The sequence below is a fragment of the Pelophylax lessonae genome (genome assembly GCF_965119305.1).
Source record: "Pelophylax lessonae genome assembly, chromosome: 1".
In the NCBI taxonomy this organism is placed as follows: domain Eukaryota; kingdom Metazoa; phylum Chordata; class Amphibia; order Anura; family Ranidae; genus Pelophylax; species Pelophylax lessonae.
In genome coordinates, this window is record NC_138768.1 from 165187113 (window position 1) to 165210775 (window position 23663).

General features: G+C 41.6%; 1 protein-coding gene across 1 annotated transcript in view; it reads right to left on the reverse strand.

The window, feature by feature from the left end:
• RIOK2 (RIO kinase 2) overlaps positions 1-23663 on the reverse strand; it is a 72263-nt gene that overhangs the window by 36550 nt on the left and 12050 nt on the right. The window contains exons 3-4 of the mRNA XM_082274952.1: positions 21816-21932; positions 19431-19606 (exon numbers count right to left, since the gene is read on the reverse strand). Of these exons, the coding sequence (XP_082131078.1) occupies positions 19431-19606; positions 21816-21932 (293 nt within the window). The remainder of the gene's footprint in view (positions 1-19430; positions 19607-21815; positions 21933-23663) is intronic.

The window sequence follows — 23663 nt, forward strand, 5'->3', positions numbered from 1 at the left end:
TGCTTGAGTGCGAGGGAAACCCCCCAGAGAGGTTGTACGTTTATTTCTCAACATTAGCTCTTCTTAAAAAGCACTGTCTTATTATCATCTATGAGCATGCAGTTTAATAGAACAGAGGGACTTATCTGAAAATAGTGCGGGACTATGCTTATTTAAGCGAGAGGGGAAATCCCCTAGAACCCCCCTGCGTTGGATCCTAAAATCAGCCTTCCTTGAAGCACTGTTAAATTATCACCCAGGAGTATATAGCTTAAGAGTCAACGAGACTGTTGAGAAAAAATGTGCGGGAATCTGTTTACCAAAGTATGAGGGGAAACCCCTATAGAATTGCACTACACCTGATCTCATTCCCAGACCTTTGTGAAAGCATCTGTATATTTTCATCTATGAGTTTACAGTTTAATGATTCAGGGGGATGGTTCTGAAAATTGTGCGGGACACTGCTTACTTATGGTAGAGGGGAAACCCCCCAGGACTTATTGCACAGGATTTCAATATCAGCCCTCCTTGGAAGTACTGCTAGATTATCTTTCATGAGTGTATAGCTTAAGAATTGTCGGGACTGTTTGGAAAAAATGTGTGGGACTCTGCTTACTTAGGGAGGGGGGAAACCCCCTAGAATCCTCCTTCATTGGATATAATATACCGGCCCTCTCTGAAAGCAAAGACATATTGTCATCTATGAGTATAAGGCTTAAGAGAAGGTGGGTTTGTGTTGAAAAGGTTCGGGACTCTGCCTGTTTGAATGAGAGGGGAAACCCCCCAGAATTCCTATATGACCAATCTCAAATACTAGCTTTCTTAGAAAGCACTGCTACAGTATTTATTTACGAGTGTATGCTTAGGAGCCAGTTGAACGGCCCTGGAAAAAGTGCGAGACTCTACTCACTTGGGTGAGTGCGGAGGCCCCTCAGATCTTGCTTGCGCGCATTGAGAGATGTGCGGGAGTCTGAGTGCTTGAGTGAGAGGGGAAACCACCAGGGTTTTCATACGTTTGATTTCAACAAACTGCTTCCCCTGGTAGCACAGCTATATTATCATGCGTGAGTCTATAGCTTAAGAACTAGGGAGACTGTCGTGCAAAAAGTGTGGGACCTCTCTTACCTGAATCACTGAATGATATATATGATATTTAGTTCATACTGAGACATAAGAGGAAGCTATACTGAGGGCTTATTCCCCAGAGCCGAATCCACAATGAGAGGTAAACCGGCAAAGGAAGTGGTAGGGAAACCTCCAAAAACTACAGCAAGCCCAGGAACAATTAAAAAATACATGACATCTGAGGGAAAAGATCAAAACACACAGCAAGAGGATCAACCGGTTGTTAGACCCAAACAAAATACAGAGGGAACCAAGAAAATTAAGAATCAAAAGCATATAGGAGTAAGTGGAGAAGAAAGCCTACAAGTGTCAAGAGAAAGCAGTATAACAATAGAGGATGGAGACATGAATAGAGAAGAGAAATTTAATGAAAAAGATTATCCACCATCAAAATCAGAAATGCGGGAAATGTTTGCCAGCCTTGAAAGATCCATCAAAGCCGAGATGGCTACCTTACACGTCGACTTTGGGCATATTCTGGGCAGAGTAGAAGAAATAGAAGAGAAGGTGGAGTCCCAAGGAAAAGAACTAAAAAATCTAAAAGAACAAATGAGAAAAATGAAAATGGAGCAGAGAAATATGTTATACAAAATCGAAGATCAGGAGAATAGAAATCGTAGAAAAAATCTGAGAATAAGAGGATTACCAGAGAAAGGGCCAACAGAAAAATTAGAAGAAACCCTGGAGAAGTTATTTAACCCTCTGCTGGGAAAGGCGACCACAGATAAAATTGAGTTTGAGAGAATTCATAGGTTGCGTAAACCAACCAATCTACCAAAAGAGAAAACAAGAGATGTGATTGCAAGATTCCATAAATACGAGACAAGGGCCCAGATCTGGGAGAAAATGAGAAGTAGACCGGAATTAAAATATGACGGGGAGGACATTCAGATTTTCCCAGACCTGGCAAAAGAGACAATTAACAGAAAACGCATTCTTAGACCAATGGTAGAAATATTAAAGAAAAAAGATATACAATACTTTTGGAACTTCCCTGCAGGCTTAGGAGTGAGAAGAGATGGGAGGACAGTACTACTTAGATACCCAGAGGAAACCAAAGACTTTTGTGAAGCAGTAAAAATCCCACTCATAGATATTCCAGGCTGGACAGACCAGGAGTGCCCAGAGGAAGAAGTTGATGAAGGAGAATTGAATCAGTGGAAACAGAAGAAAAAGATGAAAACAAAAGGATGAAAAGGGACTGGGGGGACCGGGGGGATTGGGGGAGGGGGGGAGGGCTGGCGGAAGAAGGGGAGGAGGGGAGGAGGAGCAAGTAAGAATAAAAAACAGGTGGCCCTATGGAGATCAGCGGGCCGTCACCATTAGACCCTACGGTAGGGAAGATGGGAGGGAACGGTGACCACTAGCAGAGCTCGACCTCGGCCACAAGTCGATTGGAAAGGGAGGAAGGAGAATCGACAACCCTGATGGAGGGACCGGGAATAGTTGGGGGAGGGGAGGGTAGGGGTGGGAAGAGGAAAGGGGAAGAAAGAGGGAAAAAGAAGTCAATAGATCAAAACGTCTCCTATAAGAAAATACAAGAATTAAGAGAACCCAAAAGACAAGAAAAATCAGAGGGATTAATGCCATCTCTTAGGGATCCCTGGTGTTGGTTGAACAGTTTTTATGGCCACCTTAGAGTTGAAGAGATGATAGAGAAAGACAGTAATGAAGATTAAGAAACAATGGTTATAGTTAACATATTATCTTACAATGTCCGAGGTTTAAACTCTCCAGAAAAAAGGAAAAAAATTTTAAAAGAAATTAGTTATTTGAAGGCAGACCTGACATTCTTACAGGAGACTCATTTATCTCATGCAACTAATATTAGATTATATTCTAAGAGCCATCCTACCTGGTATTACGCGGACTCACCCGGGAGGAAGTCCAAGGGAGTAGCCATTGGCATCTCTAGGGACCTTGGATTTGCTCTCGAGTCGAGAATGGTAGACCCAGAGGGAAGATACCTCTTTCTAAGAGGAAAAATAGGAGATGAAGATTTGACCCTAGTAAATATATATAGCCCTAATGAGAGACAAGTAGACTTCCTAGGTAAAGTACTGGGAAAATTAATGGAGTTTAAAAAAGGAGGAGTCATACTGGCAGGGGACCTCAATCTCTGCCTCGACCCTAAAGTAGATACCACATCAAAAACCCTACGGATAAATAAAGTACAGGCAAAGAAAATAAAGGAAAAATTATTTACAAATCAACTGGCAGATATTTGGAGAATTCTCCATCCGAAAGATAGAGATTATACATGTTACTCAAGTGTACATGGAACATACTCAAGATTGGATTATATACTAATCGAACATAGGTGGATCGAAAGGGTAAGCGAGGCTGAGATTGGGGTCAAGACTTGGTCGGACCATACCCCCATTATGGTAAAAATAAAAATGGCGAAAGAGCGGCCTAGGATGGATGCTTGGAAAATAAATGAGGAGATTTTTGGAGATAAAAAGTGGGAAAAAGAAATAGTGAAAGAGTTGGAATTCTATTTTCAAATAAACGATACAAAAGATGCACCAAAAGACATGGTATGGGAAGCTCATAAGGCTTATATGAGGGGCATATTTATCTCAAAGGGGACCCAAAGGAAAAAAGAAAGAATAAAAGATAAGATTAGGCTAATGACAGAAGTACATCAATTAGAGCAAAAACATAAAAATACACAAGATATATTAATAAATAATTTACTTGAGGTGAAGAGAGAAGAATTGAAAGATCTACTAGAACAGGAAATAAAGCAGGAAATGAAAAGATGCATAAAAGAAAAATACATTGAAAGTAATAAGGTTGGGAAAAACCTAGCAAAAATCCTGAAAAAGAAGAAAGGAAAAAATTTTGTAGATAAAATTAAAAATAAAAATGGGGAAATAATTCAAACAACGACAGGAATAGCCAAAGGATTCCAAAACTACTACGCAAATCTGTATGCAGTAAAGAAAGGTGAGATACAGGGGAATGAAACAGAAAGGAGGGAGAAAATCAAAAAATACCTTGTAGACGCAGGATTGACAAAGATAGATGAGGAAAAGTTAACATTCCTAGAAAGACCAATCTCAGAACAAGAAATAGAGAGAGCTATTAAAGAAACGAGTCTAGGTAAAAGCCCAGGACCGGATGGGTTTACCATAGGTTATTATAAAAAATTTAAGGACATTTTAATCCCAAGATTTAAAGAATATATAAACGGAATAGGGACTCAGTACGAGATGAGTAGAGAGGCCCTGTCAGCATCAATCACAGTTATACGGAAAGAGGGAAAAGACCCGGTACTATGTTCTAGTTTTAGACCCATCTCCCTACTTAATGTTGATACTAAATTATTCACAAAAATTTTGGCCACTAGAATGAAGAACCTAATGGGGGAGTGGATACACAATGATCAAGTAGGATTCATCCCGGGGAGACAGGGACGGGACAATGGGATAAAAACTATACTGTTGATAGACCATATGGTAAAAAGCAGAGCTCCCAGTCTACTTCTGTCAATAGATGCGGAAAAAGCATTTGACAGGGTAGACTGGGAGTTCATGATAAACACCCTAGTGGAGTTGGGAATAAAACCTAGAATGTTAGCCTGGATCAAAACTTTGTATAATCAACCAACTGCAAAGGTAAAGGTCAATGGAACTTTGTCAGACTCGTTTAAAATGCTCAATGGAACAAGACAAGGATGTCCCTTGTCTCCGATGTTATTTGTCTTATCTTTGGAATCACTACTGGCAACTATTAGAAATAGTGTGGACATCGGGGGCATAAAGGTGGGACAAGTGGAGCATAAGGTATCTGCCTTTGCAGATGATATCCTGCTTTACATAAGTAATCCGAGGATTACTTTGCCCAACATAATTAAAATAATGAAACAATATGGAGAACTATCCAATTTAAAAATTAATCAAAAAAAATCAGAAATATTAAATATTAATATCCCTAAACAAGAAGAGGAGATGTTAAAAAAAGAATTTCAGTTCAACTGGAGAAAAGATGAGATTAAATACTTAGGGATAAAATTAACCCCAACTCCAGAAAAACTCTACAAAACAAATTTTCTAGAACTTCTGAATGAAGTAAGATCAGAATTAAATAGATTATCTCCGAGAATTTTTTCCTGGATAGGGAGAATAAATACGATAAAAATGATAATCCTGCCAAAAATTATATATAAATTCCAGATGATTCCGATTTCATTACCTCAAGTATTTTTTAAAACACTGAAAAGATTAATATCCCGCTTTATTTGGAAATACAAAAAGCCAAGGGTAAAGTACACTACACTATGTAAAGGTAAGGGACAAGGGGGACTAGCCCTACCCGACTTTAAAAATTATTATTTTGCAGCAATACTCACAAGGGTGATAGAATGGACAAAAAAAAATAATGATAGAAATTGGGTGGTAATAGAAAGCACGATGAGTGGTACACACCTAGCAAAAGTTATATGGATACCTGAGAGGTTTAGAAATCTGGACACTAACACGCATATAATCACAAGACATGCTATTAAGGTTTGGGATAATATACATAAAAAAGAAAATTGGAAACACAATTCACCACTGATCCCGTTACAGGGCACAAAATTTTTTGCACCAGGGGAAGAGAAGGAATTGGGTAAATGGATAGAAGAAGGAGAAGCACAATTAGGGGATATAGTAGAGAAGGGGAAAATTATAACCTTGGCGGAGCTGAAACAAAGGAAAGAAAACTGGAAGATAAATGAGTGGAGGTATATCCAACTAAAGCACTTCACATTGTCACTACCGCAGCCATTGAGAGATAAAAACGACCTCCGCCCTCTTGAGCAATTATGTCTTAAAGATAAGATAATAAACAATATTTCGAATGTGTATAAAATACTATTAACAATAACAAAAGAGAGAGGAATAACATTAAAAGAAAAATGGGAAAGAGACCTCGGCCCGTGTAGTAACAACAAACAGTGGGATAAGAGCCTTCAATTAGTACATAAATCCGCGATAGACACCAACACGGAGGAGATGAACTATAAATTGATCACAAGGTGGTACAACACTCCTGATAAGATGGGAAGAATTCAGGTAGAGAGTTCAAGACTTTGCTGGAGGGGATGTCAGATGGTAGGGACTATAGCCCATATATGGTGGGAGTGCCCAAAAATTAAAGTATTCTGGAGTGAAGTTATAGAATTAATAAGTAAAATTACTAAAATAGATATTCCCTTGGATCCTTGGAAATGCATGTTTCATGGAACCCATATGTCAGTGAAACAATATAAAAAAACATTACTCCCTCACTTATTAAACTCAGCTAAGAGCTTGATTCCCTTTAATTGGCAAAAAGAAGAGGCCCCCTCCAGGAAAGAATGGCTGTTAAAAGTAGAGAAAATAAGAAAGTTGGAGCAGCTGAGGACCTGGGAGGAGGAAGAACAGGGGAATGAAGAGGAGATTTGGGATGAGTGGCAAGAGTTTAAGGACACAAGGGAATACAGAGAAATAATAGGAGTCGAATGATAAGAAGAGACGGGGGGGGGGGGGGGGGGAGGGATAAGGAAGGGAGGGGGGGAAAAAAAAGGGATAAAAGGTAATATGTGTAAAATGTATATGAAAAAATTCTCCAGCGATTGGAGTGTTGTAAATAATTTTTTACCTGGAAAATTTAATAAAGAAATATAAAAACAAGTAATCTATGAAGATTTATTCCCCTGTATCAGACTGAGAGACTCATAGCAGATGTTGATGTCATCAGCTCAGGCCACCTGTCTGGGGTCACCTGTTTATTGTAAGTAGGTCTAAGTGTGCCTCCTCTTTCACCCATTGTTAAATGTGCTAATTACCTCACCTATTGTCTGCCATTATTCTGTGCCTCCACCTAGGCTGGTTTAAGTGACTAGTTAATTATATCTTGTCAGCTATTAGTTGCTAGAGGTGGATTAGCATATAAACAGGGCAATTATTCCTAATTTTAAAGCTAGTCTGCTACATTCTAGTAAAATATCCCCTATCAAATAAGGCAGAAAAAAAGCTGCATGACTACATCTTTACGTGAATATGCAACCACTTCTATTGTCCCTCTTTCAATTCAGATGTTTGGATCAAGCCCAGTTGCATAAATTAAAGATTTATTTCACTTTTAAGTACTACTTTCCAACTTTCAACAAATAAGAGAAGGATGATGATGAAAAATGTACTGGCTAAGCGAATGAAAGATAACAAAGTTAGAAGAAAATTAGATCAGAAATTAGATAAAAAGGAAGATTCATATCTGTAGGAAGCATGAACAGCGCTGTCATCTTTTCTTTATTTGGAGGGCATGAATTTGATAATAAAGGCACATATTAAAGCCTTCCAAATTAGAGACTATGACCACTGAGTGCTCAGATCTTATTAGATATGTAAACATTTATACTGTGAAATAGTGTAGTTGTGCACACCCCATAGACACTTATACAGCACTGCAATGTATTTGAATTTCAGAGGTTTCAAGTGATGCAAACTGCAATATATAGGAGAGATGGCAACTCTTTACGAATGACCTTAGACATTTTTTTTACGATTTCATAATACTGTGATGCTCTCTACACCGTGGTGTTCAGAGAGTCACAAACATTTTGTGAATGCCTTTTGTAATTCCCTGACCTTTAAAATCTATAGGAAAGCTTACTGGGTGCTTTAGTGGCCCCTTCCTCCTAATCCAAACCACATGATCTTTTGAATGGTAATACAAAACAGATCAGACCTAATCCATATTAGAAGGAAATTCGTTTCATAAGGGGGCTGATATCTGAAACTGCAATTTAAATTAACACTTTTTTTTTTACCTAAGTAGTAATCATATAATTATATTATAAAGAGGTTTCCATCCAAACACAAAAACTACTATATAGATTTAATTCAGAGAATTGGTAAACACCCATCTGGCTGAAAGCCCCACTTCATCCTTCAACAGCTGACATCTTAATGGCATTTGACTTCAGGCATTTTGTAAATTAATAAAAAAACAATTACAATTCATATTTTTGAAAGAATACCTACTTTAAAGCATTTCTTTACACCTGCATAAAACTTGTGCACAGTACTGTATATACCTGGTAACCTCAATACCTGGGAACATCTAGAGTATGTAAACTAATGGTAGGAATGATAAGGGACCATATCCAGGAATTTGCTGATGAAAACAGTATCATTCGAAAGTAACCAAAATATATTTATGAAAGACCTTTCTTGCCAGACAAGCCCATTAACATTCTATGAGGTGGTAAGCTGTAATTTGTAAGAGTAAGGCCTGTGGATGAAATGTAAATAGATTTCATCAAAGCATTTGATACAGTAACCCATAGATGCCTAATTTACAAAGATAAAGTATTTTGGCATTGAAGATATTGTAATAACCTGAATAGAAAACTGGTTGCAGAAGTGTGAACAGAGAGTAGTAAATAATGTTATATTTTATGAATGGTCTAGATTTGTAAGCAGAATATCCAAGGTCTTTGTCCTGGGACCAATTCTGTTTATGTCTAACCACATAGAGGCTAGAATAAATTGTTCAATCTTAGCATTTGCTGATGATACAAAACTAAGCAGGGCAATAATTTCACAACAGGATATAATATAGAGGGATGGGCAGCTAAATGGCAGATGAGGTTTAATACTGAAAAACGTAAAGTAATGCCCTTAGGGGCTAAAAATATGTATGCTAGTAATTCGTTAGAGGAGGAACCTCTGGGGGAATCGAGGATGAAAAAGGATCTGTGGATCATAGTAGATCAGACTCAGCACCAGCATGCAATGCCAAACTGCAGCAAGCAAAGCGAGCAGACTATTACCATAAATTTTGCTCAAGAGATAAAACTATAATTCTATCACTTAACAAAACTCAGGTTCAGCCACATCTCAAGTATGCCATCCAGTTTTGGTCATCAATCCTGAGAAAGGATGTGCATGAACTAAAGAAAGTCCAGAGAAGGACAACAAAGATAATAAGGGGGCTGGAGGACCTGTTATGAGGAACAACTACAAACAAACTTATTCTCACTGGAGAAGAGAAACTCAAGAGGGTACATGATCGCAATATACAAATCTTTAAAATGGTGACTGTAATCGGGAGAAAACTATTTAATCTAAGGTCTCTAAAAGACATGCAGCCATATAATGAGAGGTGGTTCAATCTTAAAACATACAGCACCTAAAACCTAATATAGAAGTTGGGTTTACATGTGTCCAATTTAGGAATGTCATGTTTCACCGTGTCACCAGACTGTTGCATGCAACATGTTGACCATGTTTTAGCTAGGAAAATGCTACTGCTACAAAACAAGAAAGTTTATGAATCTGTTACAAGGGAAGCAAAGGGAGAGTGGCAGCACAACCAAATACTCCCAAGGAGGAGAGATTCCTCTGGGGTATTCATAGGAAACTACTATGCAGAGCCTCCTCCGCTGCTGCCGCTATCCTGTTTACTATCCATGCAGGTACCCTTTATTCACTTACAGGCCCCGTCAGATACAATAAGGGTGGGGTAAGGATAACAAGTCACAGTATAAAAGGCCTCTACCCTTCCAGTTTACTTGGCAGCAGTTATCTTACCCAAGTCGCCTCCCACCCCTTCACAATTTATGTAGAGATATAACTTCTCTTTACTGAATCTAACCAGGAAAGTACAACTGTGGCATGACAGACACTTCATGTGATTTTGGGTTTAATCAGTCAACACATTGCTCAGAAAACCAAAAATCAGCAACTGCCAGCTCAAGCTCACAGCTATCACCTCAATTGTTTCTGAATCCCAGACTAGCCATTCTCACTACAGGTACCAATCCCAGAAGACAAAACATAGAATCTTCCCGGAATCACTGGGCTAACCCTGCCCTCTAGAAAAATGCAATTCTCCCTTTCAGGCTCCTTCTAGAGATATAGTATGGCAAGCTTTTGTATAGCAAGCTGAAAACTAGTCAAATCAAATAATATTTGCAATATCATACCGACTACCTGCTATCTTATAGCAGATTTGTAGATGCCAAAGAGAGGTAAAAAGGGAAAATGTATGTTACTCCTAGCAGCCAAATGATTGCTTTCAATTAGCTGGCACAGAGTAGAAAATTAATATATTTAACATATAGGTGATACCCATATGCCTTCAGTTTTGCTGTTGGCTCCGATGAGAACAAAATTATTATTTTGCTTACTGCACAAAAACATTCAGGATACTTAACATTCCGAGGCGTTGACACTTGGAGAACACAAGCTCTGTTCTTGGGAGTGCTGTGGACCATTCAGATGTTCAGTGCTTACATTGGGATTCATTAAATGAAACTGTGGTTCACTATTTTTTTTTATATAAACCCAGTATGAAGAAACTAGCAGCTAACAGTGTTTCTCTTATATAAGCCAGGCATGTCCAGTAGCCCAAATTGTTCAGTTCTTTCTCAAATGCAATGTTTGCTCAAGCTGGAATTTGTTTTCAAAGCTACACCCGCTTGTCTACCTGTAATATAATTAATGTACCTTACCCGCTAGACACAGCCAAGTAAAACCAGAGGACAAATCAGAAAGTAAATTACCCCTGAAACCATAATTTCCTTTCACACACCTCGTCGTGCTGAGCAGACGAGGATTTGACATGCACACTTATGGCCTTGGATAACCACAACAGATGTTTCTATTAAAGGCAAATTAAACTTTGGGAGCAATAAACTGGAGAGTCACATCTTTAGGGAGATGTCAGCCATTATGATGAGCATCACTTTTCTTACTGGAGCAGCGGAATGTCTGCCCCTATAGAATTCTGCATAGAAACGACTAGATCATTCTCCTGTTCAAGTATTTTTAAAGCCTAAACATTTGCTACATTACGATAAAAAATGTTTAGGCAACAGTATCACCCCCTCACCCCTCCTTATAACCTACCCGAGTCCTTTCTCAATACAACGCTTTCCCCGTCTGTAAGATCTCAGTCTTCTCTCCCCACTCTCACAGGCTTTGCTCCCTTGGTTGGTCCTGGCTCCCACTGCTGTGGTGAGAGAGCGGGGCTTGGGATCAAGCCTTTAGGTGTGCCACAATAGAAAGGGGCTTCCTATGGTGGCACACCGAGAAGGAGGAGCCAGGGTGCCGGCGGCGGATCTTTACTTTATGCACAGGTCCAAATCATAGGGTGGAAGGGTGGGGGAATATGATGTGGGGTTGGGCTTGGCCCCTTAGTTCCAGTGAAGGGAACTCCTAAGGCGTCAGCAAATCAAGACATTTTGGACAAATTTCACGCTCCCAACCTTGTGGGAACAGTTTGGAGTTGGCCCTTCCTGTTCCAACATGACTAGACAGCAGTGCATAAATCAAGGTCCATAAAGACATCGATGAGCAAGTTTGGGGTGGAGGAACTTGACTGGCCTGCACAGAGTCCTGACCTCAACCCAATAGAACACCTTTGGAATGAATTAGAGCACAGACTTCAAGACAAGCCTTCTCTCCAACATCAGTGCCTGACCCCACAAATGCACTTCTGGAAGAATGGTCAAACATTCCCATAGACACACTCCTAAACCTTGTTGACAGCCTTCCCAGAAGAGTTGAAGCGGTTATAGCTGCAAAGCGTGAGCCAATTAAATATTGAACCCTATGGACTAAGACTGGGATGCCAGTAAGATTAATGTGCTTGCAAAAGCAGGTGTCTAAATAGTTATGGTAATATAGTGTATTTATCCTGTCCTGCACTGTGACAGTCGATGTCCTATGACTTGGCTAAGTATCAGTGTAGCCTGGTTAATGATGCATGTATCTGAACAGCTGTGGAATTCCTTCACATACTACACTACACTGCTATGCAACTATGAGATCAGAGAAGTTGCAGAACACAGGCTGTGGCACTTACATGCTACTTACAGATGATCTGATGTAATGGGCTTGGTTGCTAAAAGTGGTATTTATTAGCATCATGCTGAGGAATAGCTGTGCGATGGGTTTTAACCATTTCAAAACTGTGACAATTCTGACATTTCGCACATACATGTAAAAATCTGCATTTTTTTTTTTGTCTAGAAAACTACTTAGAACCCCAAAACATTATATATTTTTAAAGCAGAGGCCTTGGAGAATAAAATGGTGGCTGTTGCAATATTTTATATCACACGATAGTTGCGCAGCCATTTTTAAAATTCAAATTGAGGAAAAAATACACAAATGAATTTTAGTGCACACAAACACAATATAATACTCAATCCTTTGGTAACATATAAAATACGTTACGCCGAGTAAATAGATACCCAACGTCATGCTTTAAAATTGCATGTTGCATCTGAAATTGCACTAGTGTGAACGGAGCCTGAATGTCAGTCAGAAATTTTTCAAAATTCAACAATCAAACTGTGTTACCACACGGATGTTCTGTACAAACAGGAAGTGACTGGAGCTGCTCTGTACTAGTTCTCTATTATTTCCCAGGGCCTTATGGGATACAGGAACTTCCACTGCCTCTTCCCCAAGCACCCACCTAACACTCTATAAATGTTTCACTAAGATTCCATAAAATACTCTAAGTGCTGTTATGGTGCGCTTACAGAGCATTACCATTGAAATCAACGGAGGTGGCTGACAAGGGTTGAAGCCTCATGAAAACAACATGTTGTTCAAAGCGGAAGTACAGCCTAATACCTTCAATCCTTCAATTCTCCCCTGCAATCATTAATGTAAGCGGAGTTGAGCCTTAGGTCTCAAAATGAAAAAATTACAGTTTTTTTGTCTTTATTTTGCAGTATCCAGGATCAATGATTACTGGATATGCATTGTACATCCTGAAATGATGAGAAAATGAATAAAAGAAGCCAATCCACACAGGACATGGATTGGGGGGGGGGGGGGGGTGAAGTGCACATATACAGTATTGCTGTGCTGGGCTTTCAATGAAGACTACCATAGGAGAAGGAAGCTGGACACGGGGGGGAGGTGCATCTCCACTAGTGCAACTTGTCATGTGACTTTGGATGCTTGACAAGTCACAGCCCTTTGATTTCAATGGCACCCGGTACAATCTATGCGACTTTGAAAAGGTACCTGCACTACTTTGATCCAGAGTGTGTAAAGTTGTATCAAAGTCCCACTCTAAATCATGTGGGTCTGTGTAAATGCTGCTTAAACACAGAGTATTGACGCACGTGTGAATGAGCCCTTAGGTTAAATTTGTAAACATTCTACTTACCAGATCAACATGTGTACAAGACCAGTTAAAATTAAAAAAAAAAAAAAAAAAAACCTGGATTTTTGACTTACCGTAAAATCCTTTTCTCTGAAGTTCATTGACAGACGCAGCTCCCTATCTTCTTGACCATTGGGCTATGCTGCCCCCTACAGGAGTAGGACACTAGGCAGGAAAAAGCTTTATCACGCCTAAGGGGCAGTCCCCGCAGGCATACACCCACACACTCTGCTATAGCCCTCAGTTTTGTTGCAAGGAGTGTTTAAAAGAAAAAAAAAAAACTCATCCCACTCACAATTAGAGGGGCAAGTGCTGCGTCTGTCAATGAACTTCAGAGAAAAGAATTTCACAGTAAGTCAAAAATCCAGTTTTCGCTATCATTCATTGACAGACGCAGCTCCATATCTTCTTGACCATTGGGATGTCCCAAAGCAGTATTTGCATGAGGGGTGGGAAAAATAACGCAAGAAAGAACGTTAATTCCCCAAAGACTAACCTAGACAGGTAACAGAGCTCAACTAGGAACAACTGGAGCTCACCTAGAAAAAACATACACCCTCAAAAGAGAAAAAAAGTTCTCTTTTAGACACTAGCCTGCAAAAGAGGCATCCGAAGATGCCAACACATCTACTTTATAGAATTTTGTGAACGCACCAACAACCAAATTGCCGCCTTGCAAACTTGCCTCACTGACGCCTGATGGCAAAAAACCCAAGAGGCACTCAATGCCCTAGTAGAATGTGCCTTCACAGGGAAAGTGGGACTATAACCTGCTCACACTCGCTGGCCAGGCTGGGAGACCTTAAGGATCTAGAATATCCAGTCCAAACCCCAGCCGGCTGTTTCTTGTAGTTCTCCAGGAACTCTTAACTAAAAGAAATCACAAAAAAATGTTCCCAAAAATAAACAGCTAAGACCGAAGTCCCAGCAGGGAACTAGGTCCTACTCCTAAACTAGGCAGAAGCAAACTGAGGGCTATAGCAGAGTGTGGGGGGGGGGGGGGGGTGCCTGCAGGGACTGCCCCATAGGTGTGGTAAAGCTTTTTCCTGCCTAGTGTCCTAACTCCTGTAGGGGGCAGCATAACCCAATGGTCAAGAAGATATGGAGCTGCATCTGTCAATGAACGATAAAGAAAAAAAAAATTAAAGAATTAAGATCTGTTACTTTGTGAAAACTGGCATGAAGTGCTTGCTTGTAAAGCTGTCTGACAACATATTAAGCACTGCAAATATTTAAAACACACTGAAAAATGACAGAAAACAGTCTACTCTTCTAAACTGCCTACATTTTCTTCTTTCCACATGGATATTAACACTTGTGGCTTATCAGACTAAACCTCAGCACTCATGTCATTTATTTTATTCCAATGGCTGACAGTACTTCATTTTCTGCTTGGTAGAAAACAGCAGTGATACATTTGGTTAAGGGAATAAAGTAGGATTCATCTCATTGCTCTGTACAGTCTAGAGAGGATAAGTGGGTGTCAATGGTAGCTAGAAGGATTACAAAATAATTGCAGGTACCCTCCAACGTTGTGACTATAAGTAAATATTTTTGAATTAATTTTCCATATTCCCAGACACAAAGTAGTTTCATCAATGGATAAGACATAAGGGCACACTTTGAGACTGTGGCAAAATAGGTTTAAACTATACATATGGAAAAGGTTGGTAAAGTCACATTAAAAAACATTCTTTTTTAATGTTTGAGTTTTTTTTTTAAGTTTAACCACTTCCCTACTGGCCACTTTTACCCCCTTCCTGCCCAGGCTAATTTTCAGGTTTTAGTACTGCCGCATTTTGAAAGACAATTGCGTGGTCATGCAACACTGTACCCAAACAAAATTTTTTGGAGACAGAGCTTTCCTTTGGTGGTATTTAATCTCCACAAGGCTTTTTTTTTTTTTTTTTTTTTGCTAAAACAAACAAAAAAAACATTGAAAATTAAAAAAATAAAAAAAAGTTTTTCTAAGTTTGGTATAAAACTTTGTAAATAAGTCGTTTTTCTCCTTCACTGATGTGCGCTGATGAGGCTGCACTGATGGGCATTGACAGGCACTGTTGGGGCTGCACTGATGATCAATGCCCTAAGATTATCAGTGTAGATAACCCTGTGTGGATTTGCCAGTTATCACTGTCAGTGTGAGGAGAGGAATACCGATAACTGGCAAATCCAATTTACACTGTGATCAGCTGTGACTGGACACAGCTGATCACGTGGTAAAGAGCCACTGCGATTGGCTCTTTACCGCAATCTGTGATCAGCTGTGTTCCAAGGACAGAGCGATCACAGATGCCTGAACATGTGCACCGCAGGAAGAACGCAAGAAGTGTGATCACTGGAGGACATCATATGACGGCGTCCCAGCAATGTGCAACCACGCTGTAGCCGTCATTCGGCTATAGCGCGGTCGTGAAGAGATTATCACATCAAGTATAATAAACTAAACATTCTACAGTACGCAATGTGTTAAAATTCTTACCCTGGAAATTGCAGTTTACAACTGTCAAAGCTGCTGTATCTTCCTCTTTTAATGCTGCTTCCCTAAACTTCCAGTTTTCATAGGAAAAAGTTATCAGCAGGGAAGTCTCCAGTAGTCTGTTAGTTTGGAGAAGGAAGGTGGGGGGGGGGGGGGGAGAAGGAAGGAAAAGGAAGGTGGGGAGGAGAAGGAAGGAAAAGAAAGGGGGAGGACCAGGGCAGTGTCTGGTCATCCTAGGATACAGGGCTGTGTGCTTCTATGTGTGTACACAGTGTAAGGAGACAACAGTAATGCCTGCATGCAAGAGTGGCTCCTTAGAAATCTGCCACAGAAAGGAGCCACCCTTAGGGCCAATTCACCCAATAATTGCACAGAAACTATGTACTTGTTCCCATGTGCTCACCTGCAGTGCAATTTTCAACCTATTTCCTCCTGGAAACTTGAACATGGGTAAGAAGTAAAAGGATAAAGAAGCTGTATACACAAGTGATTAAATAAACTACTGAAGTGCTCAAACACACCTGAGGGTTTAACCCTTTAGGCTTGGGTCACACTGGAGCGGCACGGGATCTGACTTGAGTCCCCAAATCACATTACATGTGAAATCCTATGTTAGTCAATCAGAGCTGTCCTAATTAGCACTAGTAAAGTCGCTTTAGAAAAAGTTAATGTACTATTACAAGGCGACTTCTATCCGACTTGTGACCATAGACTTTAATGGAAGTCGCCTCCAAGTTAGATCCTCATCTATATTGATGTGGTTTGGATCTGACATTACAAGAAGATTACCCTGGCATTCCCTGCGGTGTAGCCCCAACCTTGCCTCAAAGTCACATCATGTCGCCAGCATATCGCTTGGCAAAGTCGCACCGTAAGTTGCGCAACTTTCAGGTAACAGTAATGTGAACCAAACCTTAGTTGCCATTCATGTATGGCATACCATGGCAGCAGGTGGAATTATAATATATATAGCATTTGGCAGCTCTACACACCCATGGTACATCTGCTCGTCCCCACCACCAAGCACATACACCTACCATACATTTTGAGCTCTGTGCTCCAAACTGTGGGCCCCGGACTGGCATGGTGGGTGTGTCAAGGGAAGGGAGACAATCAAACGTGGTTGGCTCATCTCCTCTACCTAGTAAGAACCCAGAAGCATTGCGTATTACATCACTTTCACTTTGTCACTTTCCCCGGCCACATGATCTTTGCTCCACTAGCTTCAAAAGGAGGGCAGGTGAGACATTAGGGTCTAAAAGAATGCCTAGGGAAATTTTAGAGTACTGAAGTTTGCTGCGATTTTACAGGCATGCACAATAAGGCTTGACATGTTGGGTATCTATTTAGAAGAAATTGGAGTACAATAACACCCAGCATTGGTGTCAGTGGATGCATCACTAGCCCTTTCAGCACTGGTGTCAGTAAGAATAAGAACGCCCGGCACTGGTGTCTGTGGACGCAACAATAGCCCCCCCAGCACTGGTGTCTGTGGACGCAACAATAGCCCCCCCCCCCAGCACTGGTGCCTGTGGACGCAACAATAGCCCCCGCCCCCCCTCCCCCCAGCACTAGTGTCTGTGGACGCATTAATAGCCCCCTGCCGCACTGGTGTCAGTGGACGCAATAATAGCCGCACTGGTGTCAGTGGACGCAATAATAGCCCCCTGCCGCACTGGTGCCAGTGGACGCAATAATAGCCCCCTGCCGCACTGGTGTCAGTGGACGCAATAACAGCCCCCTGCACTGGTGTCAGTGGACGCAATAATAGCCCCCCGCACTGGTGTCTGTGGACGCAATAATAGCCCCCTGCACTGGTGTCTGTGGACGCAATAATAGCCCCCCGCACTGGTGTCTGTGGACGCAATAATAGCCCCCTGCATTGGTGTCAGTGGATGCAATAATAGCCCCCTGCACTGGTGTCCGTACGATTAACTATACCCACTTCCCACACTGGTAGTGAAATTTAATTCCCACTGCATTACTGGTCAGTGGAAGTGAAATTTAGCCCATCCTCCCAGCATTGGTAGTCATGACAATGAAAGTTAACTCCCCGGTCCAACCCTTCCCCAGCACTGGTGGCCAGGGCAGTAAAAGTTAACCATTCCATCCCCTCCACTGATGGTTACCTTACCAAGAAACTACAGTGGCTAAGTGGTTAGCACTTCCACCTGGCAGCATTAGGATTACCATTTCGAATCCCAACCACGGCACTACCTGCCTGTAGTATGCATGCTCTCCATATGCCTACCTGGGTTTCCTCCCAAACTTCAAAAGACATGCTGGTAGTCTAATTGGCTCCTGTCTAAATTGGCCCTCGTATGTGTATGTATGAATCTGAGTTAGGGACCTTCGATTGTAAGCTGAGGGCAGGGGCTGATGTGAATGTACAAAATATATGTAAAGCGCTGTGTAAACTGTTGGCACAACATACAGTAAGCGCCTGTAAATGAAAGTTAAAATAAAGATTAGATTTTTTCCAATGTACAATACTTTACCTAGTCCATAGGTCTGCAACCCGCGGCTCCGGAGCCGCATGCGGCTCTTTTGAACCTTTGCCGTGGCTCCGGGGCGGATGATAGCGAGGGGAGGAGGCGCACTGTGCGCCCCGACACTCCCCGCTGTGGCGCTGTCCTGGCTGTGACGTCGCGTGGGGGGGCAGTGCGTGCGTTAGCCACGCACCGTCCCGACGTCACCTTCCCGCCCGCTGTCGGAGAGGAGGGCAGCGGCGCGCATGCAGGACGAAAAAGATGTCAGCAGCAGCAGCACGCCAAGCACCAGTGTGAGGCAAGTGAAGCGATGCCTCGGGGGGGAGGCCCACACACTGCTTTGAAGGGGGCACACACGCACGCTGGTCTCTGCATTGAAAGAGGGCATGTATGCTGGTCACTGCATTGAAAGGGGCATGTATGCTGGTCACTACACTGTAAGGGGGCATGTACGCTGGTCACTACATTGAAGGGGGCATGTACGCTGGTCACTACATTGAAAGGGGCATGTACGCTGGTCACTACATTGTAAGGGGCATGTACGCTGGTCACTACATTGTAAGGGGCATGTACGCTGGTCACTACATTGTAAGGGGGCATGTACGCTGGTCACTACATTGTAAGGGGGCATGTATGCTGGTCACTACATTGAAAGGGGCATGTATGCTGGTCACTGCATTGAAAGGGGCATGTATGCTGGTCACTGCATTGAAAGGGGCATGTACGCTGGTCACTACATTGTAAGGGGCATGTACGCTGGTCACTACATTGTAAGGGGGCTTGTACGCTGGTCACTACATTGTAAGGGGGCATGTATGCTGGTCACTACATTGAAAGGGGCATGTATGCTGGTCACTGCATTGAAAGGGGCATGTATGCTGGTCACTGCATTGAAAGGGGCATGTATGCTGGTCACTGCATTGAAAGGGGCATGTACGCTGGTCTCTGCATTGGGGTATGATCATTGGGCATAGCAAATTTTGCTATGGGGCCCTGTGATTTCTAATTACGTCCCTGTTTTCGACCCCCCGGTAGGTTTTTGTAGGTTTTGCGGCTCCCAGTTTTTTTTTTTCCTTCGGAAACGGGTCCAAGTGGCTCTTTATGTCTTAAAGGTTGTAGACCCCTGACCTAGTCAATCAAATTATGTCAAAATAAAAAAAAAAAAAAAAAAAAAGACTTTTTCTAGATATTACCTTCATGTACGCAAACTCCTTCATGGCAGCCAGACGTGACAGATAGAGCCACGACATCTTGTGCCGATGCTTGTGATAATCCCGCTTATTTTTTAGATTGCGAAAGGAAGTTCTTCCAAGACGATGAAGTTTTAATGCAAGCTGCTGCTCTTCTTCATTTGCAACAATATAGATATCTAGATATAGGAATGTACAAAATGCAGGAGAGAAGGTCATTGGTGAACAATAAATCAAAACCAACAGACATTTGGGAAAATGGAACTGAGAACATACAAATGAAAACCACAAAACATGCAGAAGCTGCAAATACACAGAGCTGAATTTAACGAGTACCTGTCAAAGTTAAGCATCTGTAGTCATCAGTCTGATCATCCATTGTACTAAAGGATCACTAAGCATATGCAAGAAGGTGTAGAACCAACCTTTACAAGATTTTCATTTTATTCTTGATCTGCTAAAAGTTTTGACATGCAGTTTTCACTGCAGGTAAACTCTGCTTCAGATTGTTTTCAATATAAGGCAGGCAGACAGTCTGCCTCCAGGGCTGATCACTGATGCGATCGTAGCATTAGTGATTACATGTTTTCAAGTGGCCTACCTTTCGCAGTTTATCGCAGGAGCCCCCCCTAGGGTTCTCCCATATAATCGCAGGCAGAGTTCATTCACAAGTGACAATGTACCCTAAATTCATTCTGAATAGGCTTACCTGGTCAAGCCAAATCCTTTTTTTTTTTCTAGTTTTACATAGACTGGGGAAGGATTAAAACTCCATGTCAAACTTACCTGCTCGGTGCAGTGGTTTTGCACAAAGCAGCCCGGATCCTCTTATTCTTGGGTCACATGCCGGCACTCCTGGCTCCTCCCTCCTGCTGGATGCCCCCACAGGAAGCAGCTTGCTATGGGGGCACCCAAGCAGATGCGCTCCCGAGCTGCAGCTCTGTGTGCCCATTCACACATGGAGCTGTGTCTCAGGCCCGGCCCCCCTCCTGATTGGCTCACTGGCTATAAACGATAGCCATTGGCTCCCACTGCGGCCAAAATCCAATCAGGAGTGCGAGTCCCCAGAGAGGCAAGGCTCTCATGGACACGGCTGAATTGAGATGGGACACAGGAAAGTATTGGGGGGGGGGGGGGGGGTCTGCTGCACACAGGAGGTTTTTTACCTTCATGCATTCTATTAAAAAAACTGGTTCCTTCACAACCACTTTAATTCCTTCCTTACAACTGTTCCACCAGAGGGAAAATAAGGTAGAAGCTGCAACACTGACCCGGGCAGAAATAAAAACCTGATATGGGGGTTCTAGCCTTTCACTACTCTACTAAACAAAAGCAAATTGATTTCTGTATGCGTTATTGAAGAGTTCTCTCTCTTCTTATCTGATGACCCCTAGTTAGCATGACAGTATGCGAGGGCTGTCTCATGACAGGATGCATTGCACTGCTGCGCATGCATTTTTAAAGGGTTTTGTGCATTGTTAGGCAGCCTGTTCTAACCTAATGGGCTGTAATGCACATCAACACCTGAGAACTCAGCACACAATGTATTTTTTTTGTAGTGCACTGTTGTGGTACGCTGTGGCACAAGTGTGTTGTGGAGACATATTGGGGTGTCACTCAAAACAAATGGCACTGCAAGACATGTATGATGCATATTCCTGCACAGTCTACTGGGTAAAATCGGGCATTGCAACACTTATGTGTGAATAAGCGGACTTACGCAGCTCCAGATAGCAGTAAAAAATATATATATATTTTCTGCTGGTCAAACATTTTGAAGCAATAGGTATAAAATTTAAAGTAGCTTTTTAGTTTTAAAAAAACAGTTGAAATAGGCCGACAGCACCTGCAATGAATTCTGGATAATCTCAAGAAGTGTCTCAAACTGACATTAAAAGCAGGCTGCATTTGCCGTTAAAGCAGATTGATGCAACCCCTTAAAGTGCTAAATGTACTTGCATTGTGCAAGAAGTGAATGTTCACAGGATTTGGGGTACTCTGCTCCCCAGGAAGCATCCGTGAGACCAAGCAATCTTATCAGGATCTGCAGGATGCATCTAGGAGTAAGGGCTCAAAATATTTTTTAGCTCTAATGGTTTATTTTTTGAGCTTTTAAGAAGTGTTTTTTGGGGGTGGGAGAAAGGGGGCTCCCAGATAAGTGGGCTTATCTCAGAAGATAAAATCCACCATAGACTGTGAGATTGTTAGTACTGTTTCATACAATAAAAGGGAAAAAAATATAAAAATACATGCAGTAGATTTAGTAAATGTATATTTAAAATATCCAAGGTCAAATAAAAAAAAAACTTTGAATGCCAAGATAAAACACAAAATATGCACAAGAAAATATTGCATGGATAATGGTTCTGAATCACTATTTTCACTTACCTGATTCTTTTCCAACACCCATTTGGTTTCCAACTGAAGTAACAACATCCCGAGAAGAGAGAGTTTTGAGGGCTAGATAATCATAGCCGCCATAAATTAGCCGGTAACCCTGAACAGCTAAAACACAGAACAGAAATTATTTTTTAAACTAAAGCCCAAATCAAGTGGATACATTGGGAAAGAGAAAACAATTCTGTGAGGTTTGTATTCCTGTTTGTAAACCCATTGGGAGATTTTCCCACACGTCATGTCACTGTGATGCCTGAGAAGTAATGGTCACACGCAACTTTAAACTTGAACTCAAAATGTAAAGACTTGCTAGGTGACATTTAGAAAGGTTTATTATGCCTCAGCAGTAGCCTGATATTGTCTATCCTTTGTTCCAAATTACTTCTGAAAAACAGCTATGCCATTTCAGTACCTCCAGCCTCATTTAGCTGTTTACCTCTAGTCTGATATCATCCAAAAGGCACTGTGCCTGACTGTCAGCCTCAGGAGACCTGTAGTGAGATGTGGTGAGGTCACTTCTGTGCTGCCCATTGTTCTCCTTGCTGGAAAAGAGGGAAAGTTCTGACATACAGACACAAAGCCCTGCTCCTCTTCTAATGGCACTTTTCCACTGCAAGTACCGGCTCAGCACTATTCGGCCCTGATTGGCCCTGCTTGGCCCGGTTTGCTTTTCCACTGCTGGTACCGCATGGTACGGTTTGGTATGGTTTGCTTTTCCACTAAAGTAGTACTAAAGTTAAGTGGGTGGGATAACAACGATTCTCTGACCAATCAGTGGCTAGTAGTGACTGCATGCAAAGGATTGTGGGATATGGTACCGGTATGGTACCTCTTGGAACCACAATCGAGGTGGTACTGTTTTAGAGAGCTGTACCGTTCGGTTCCATGTAGTGGAAAAGCACAAAAGCGAGCCGAACTGTTCGGTTCCATGCAGTGGAAAAGCACCATATGATGGGCACCTCTAAAGAGAGCCACACCCTTCCTCTCCAGATTCCGGGATAGGCAATCAAGGGACACGATCAACCCGTCACCTGTCCGTGATCGACAGATTGCTGACCCTTGCTCTACAATGTGGCTCTCTTTAGAGGAGCCCATCGCAGTGGAGGAAGACGGCTTTGCTTCAGTGTGTCAGAGCTTTCCCTTTTTCCATCAAGAACAGTGAGTAGCGCAGTAGTGACCTCAAATACATATAGACAGAAAGTGGCTGCAGGAAATTAGCAGTACTGAGATGCAACAAAGGTAGCAAAAAGAGGGAGAATTGTTTAATTCTTAAATGTGTTCTTTATTTACTATACCAATTGTCCTTTTTCCTTTATGTTTTCATTTTTTTTAACTTGTTACAGCTTCATAATAAACATTTCCTGCTGCCGTTTTCTGTCTAGAAGCATGCACTCCTTAATGCAGGATGGTTTTTTTTGTAATCAGTGTTTATTGATTTCTCAGACAATTACAAGTTATACAGTAAAAGAAAACAAGTAATCACATAGTGGCATTAGAAAAAGAAAGAAAACAAGGGAAAAAAAAAAAAAAAAGGGGGGAACCAAAAACCAAAGAAGTTGAGAATACCCCATATGATCTGGTTTTAGTGGACCACCAGTCTATTGTGTTATTCTAAACTATATACTGACTATATAGTTGTATGAGGCTATATCGAAATTATTTCCCATATGCAGTCATCATCGGGAGGTTGTTACAGTAGAGTCCTCCCATCGCGTTTATATGGGTGAAAGTAGTGCATCGCAGGACACTGGTCAATGACTCTTCAGCATCGTAATAGGGTAAGTTGAAAGTCTTCAGATCTTAGTTTAGAGAGACCAGTCCTCCAACTGACCAGACTCA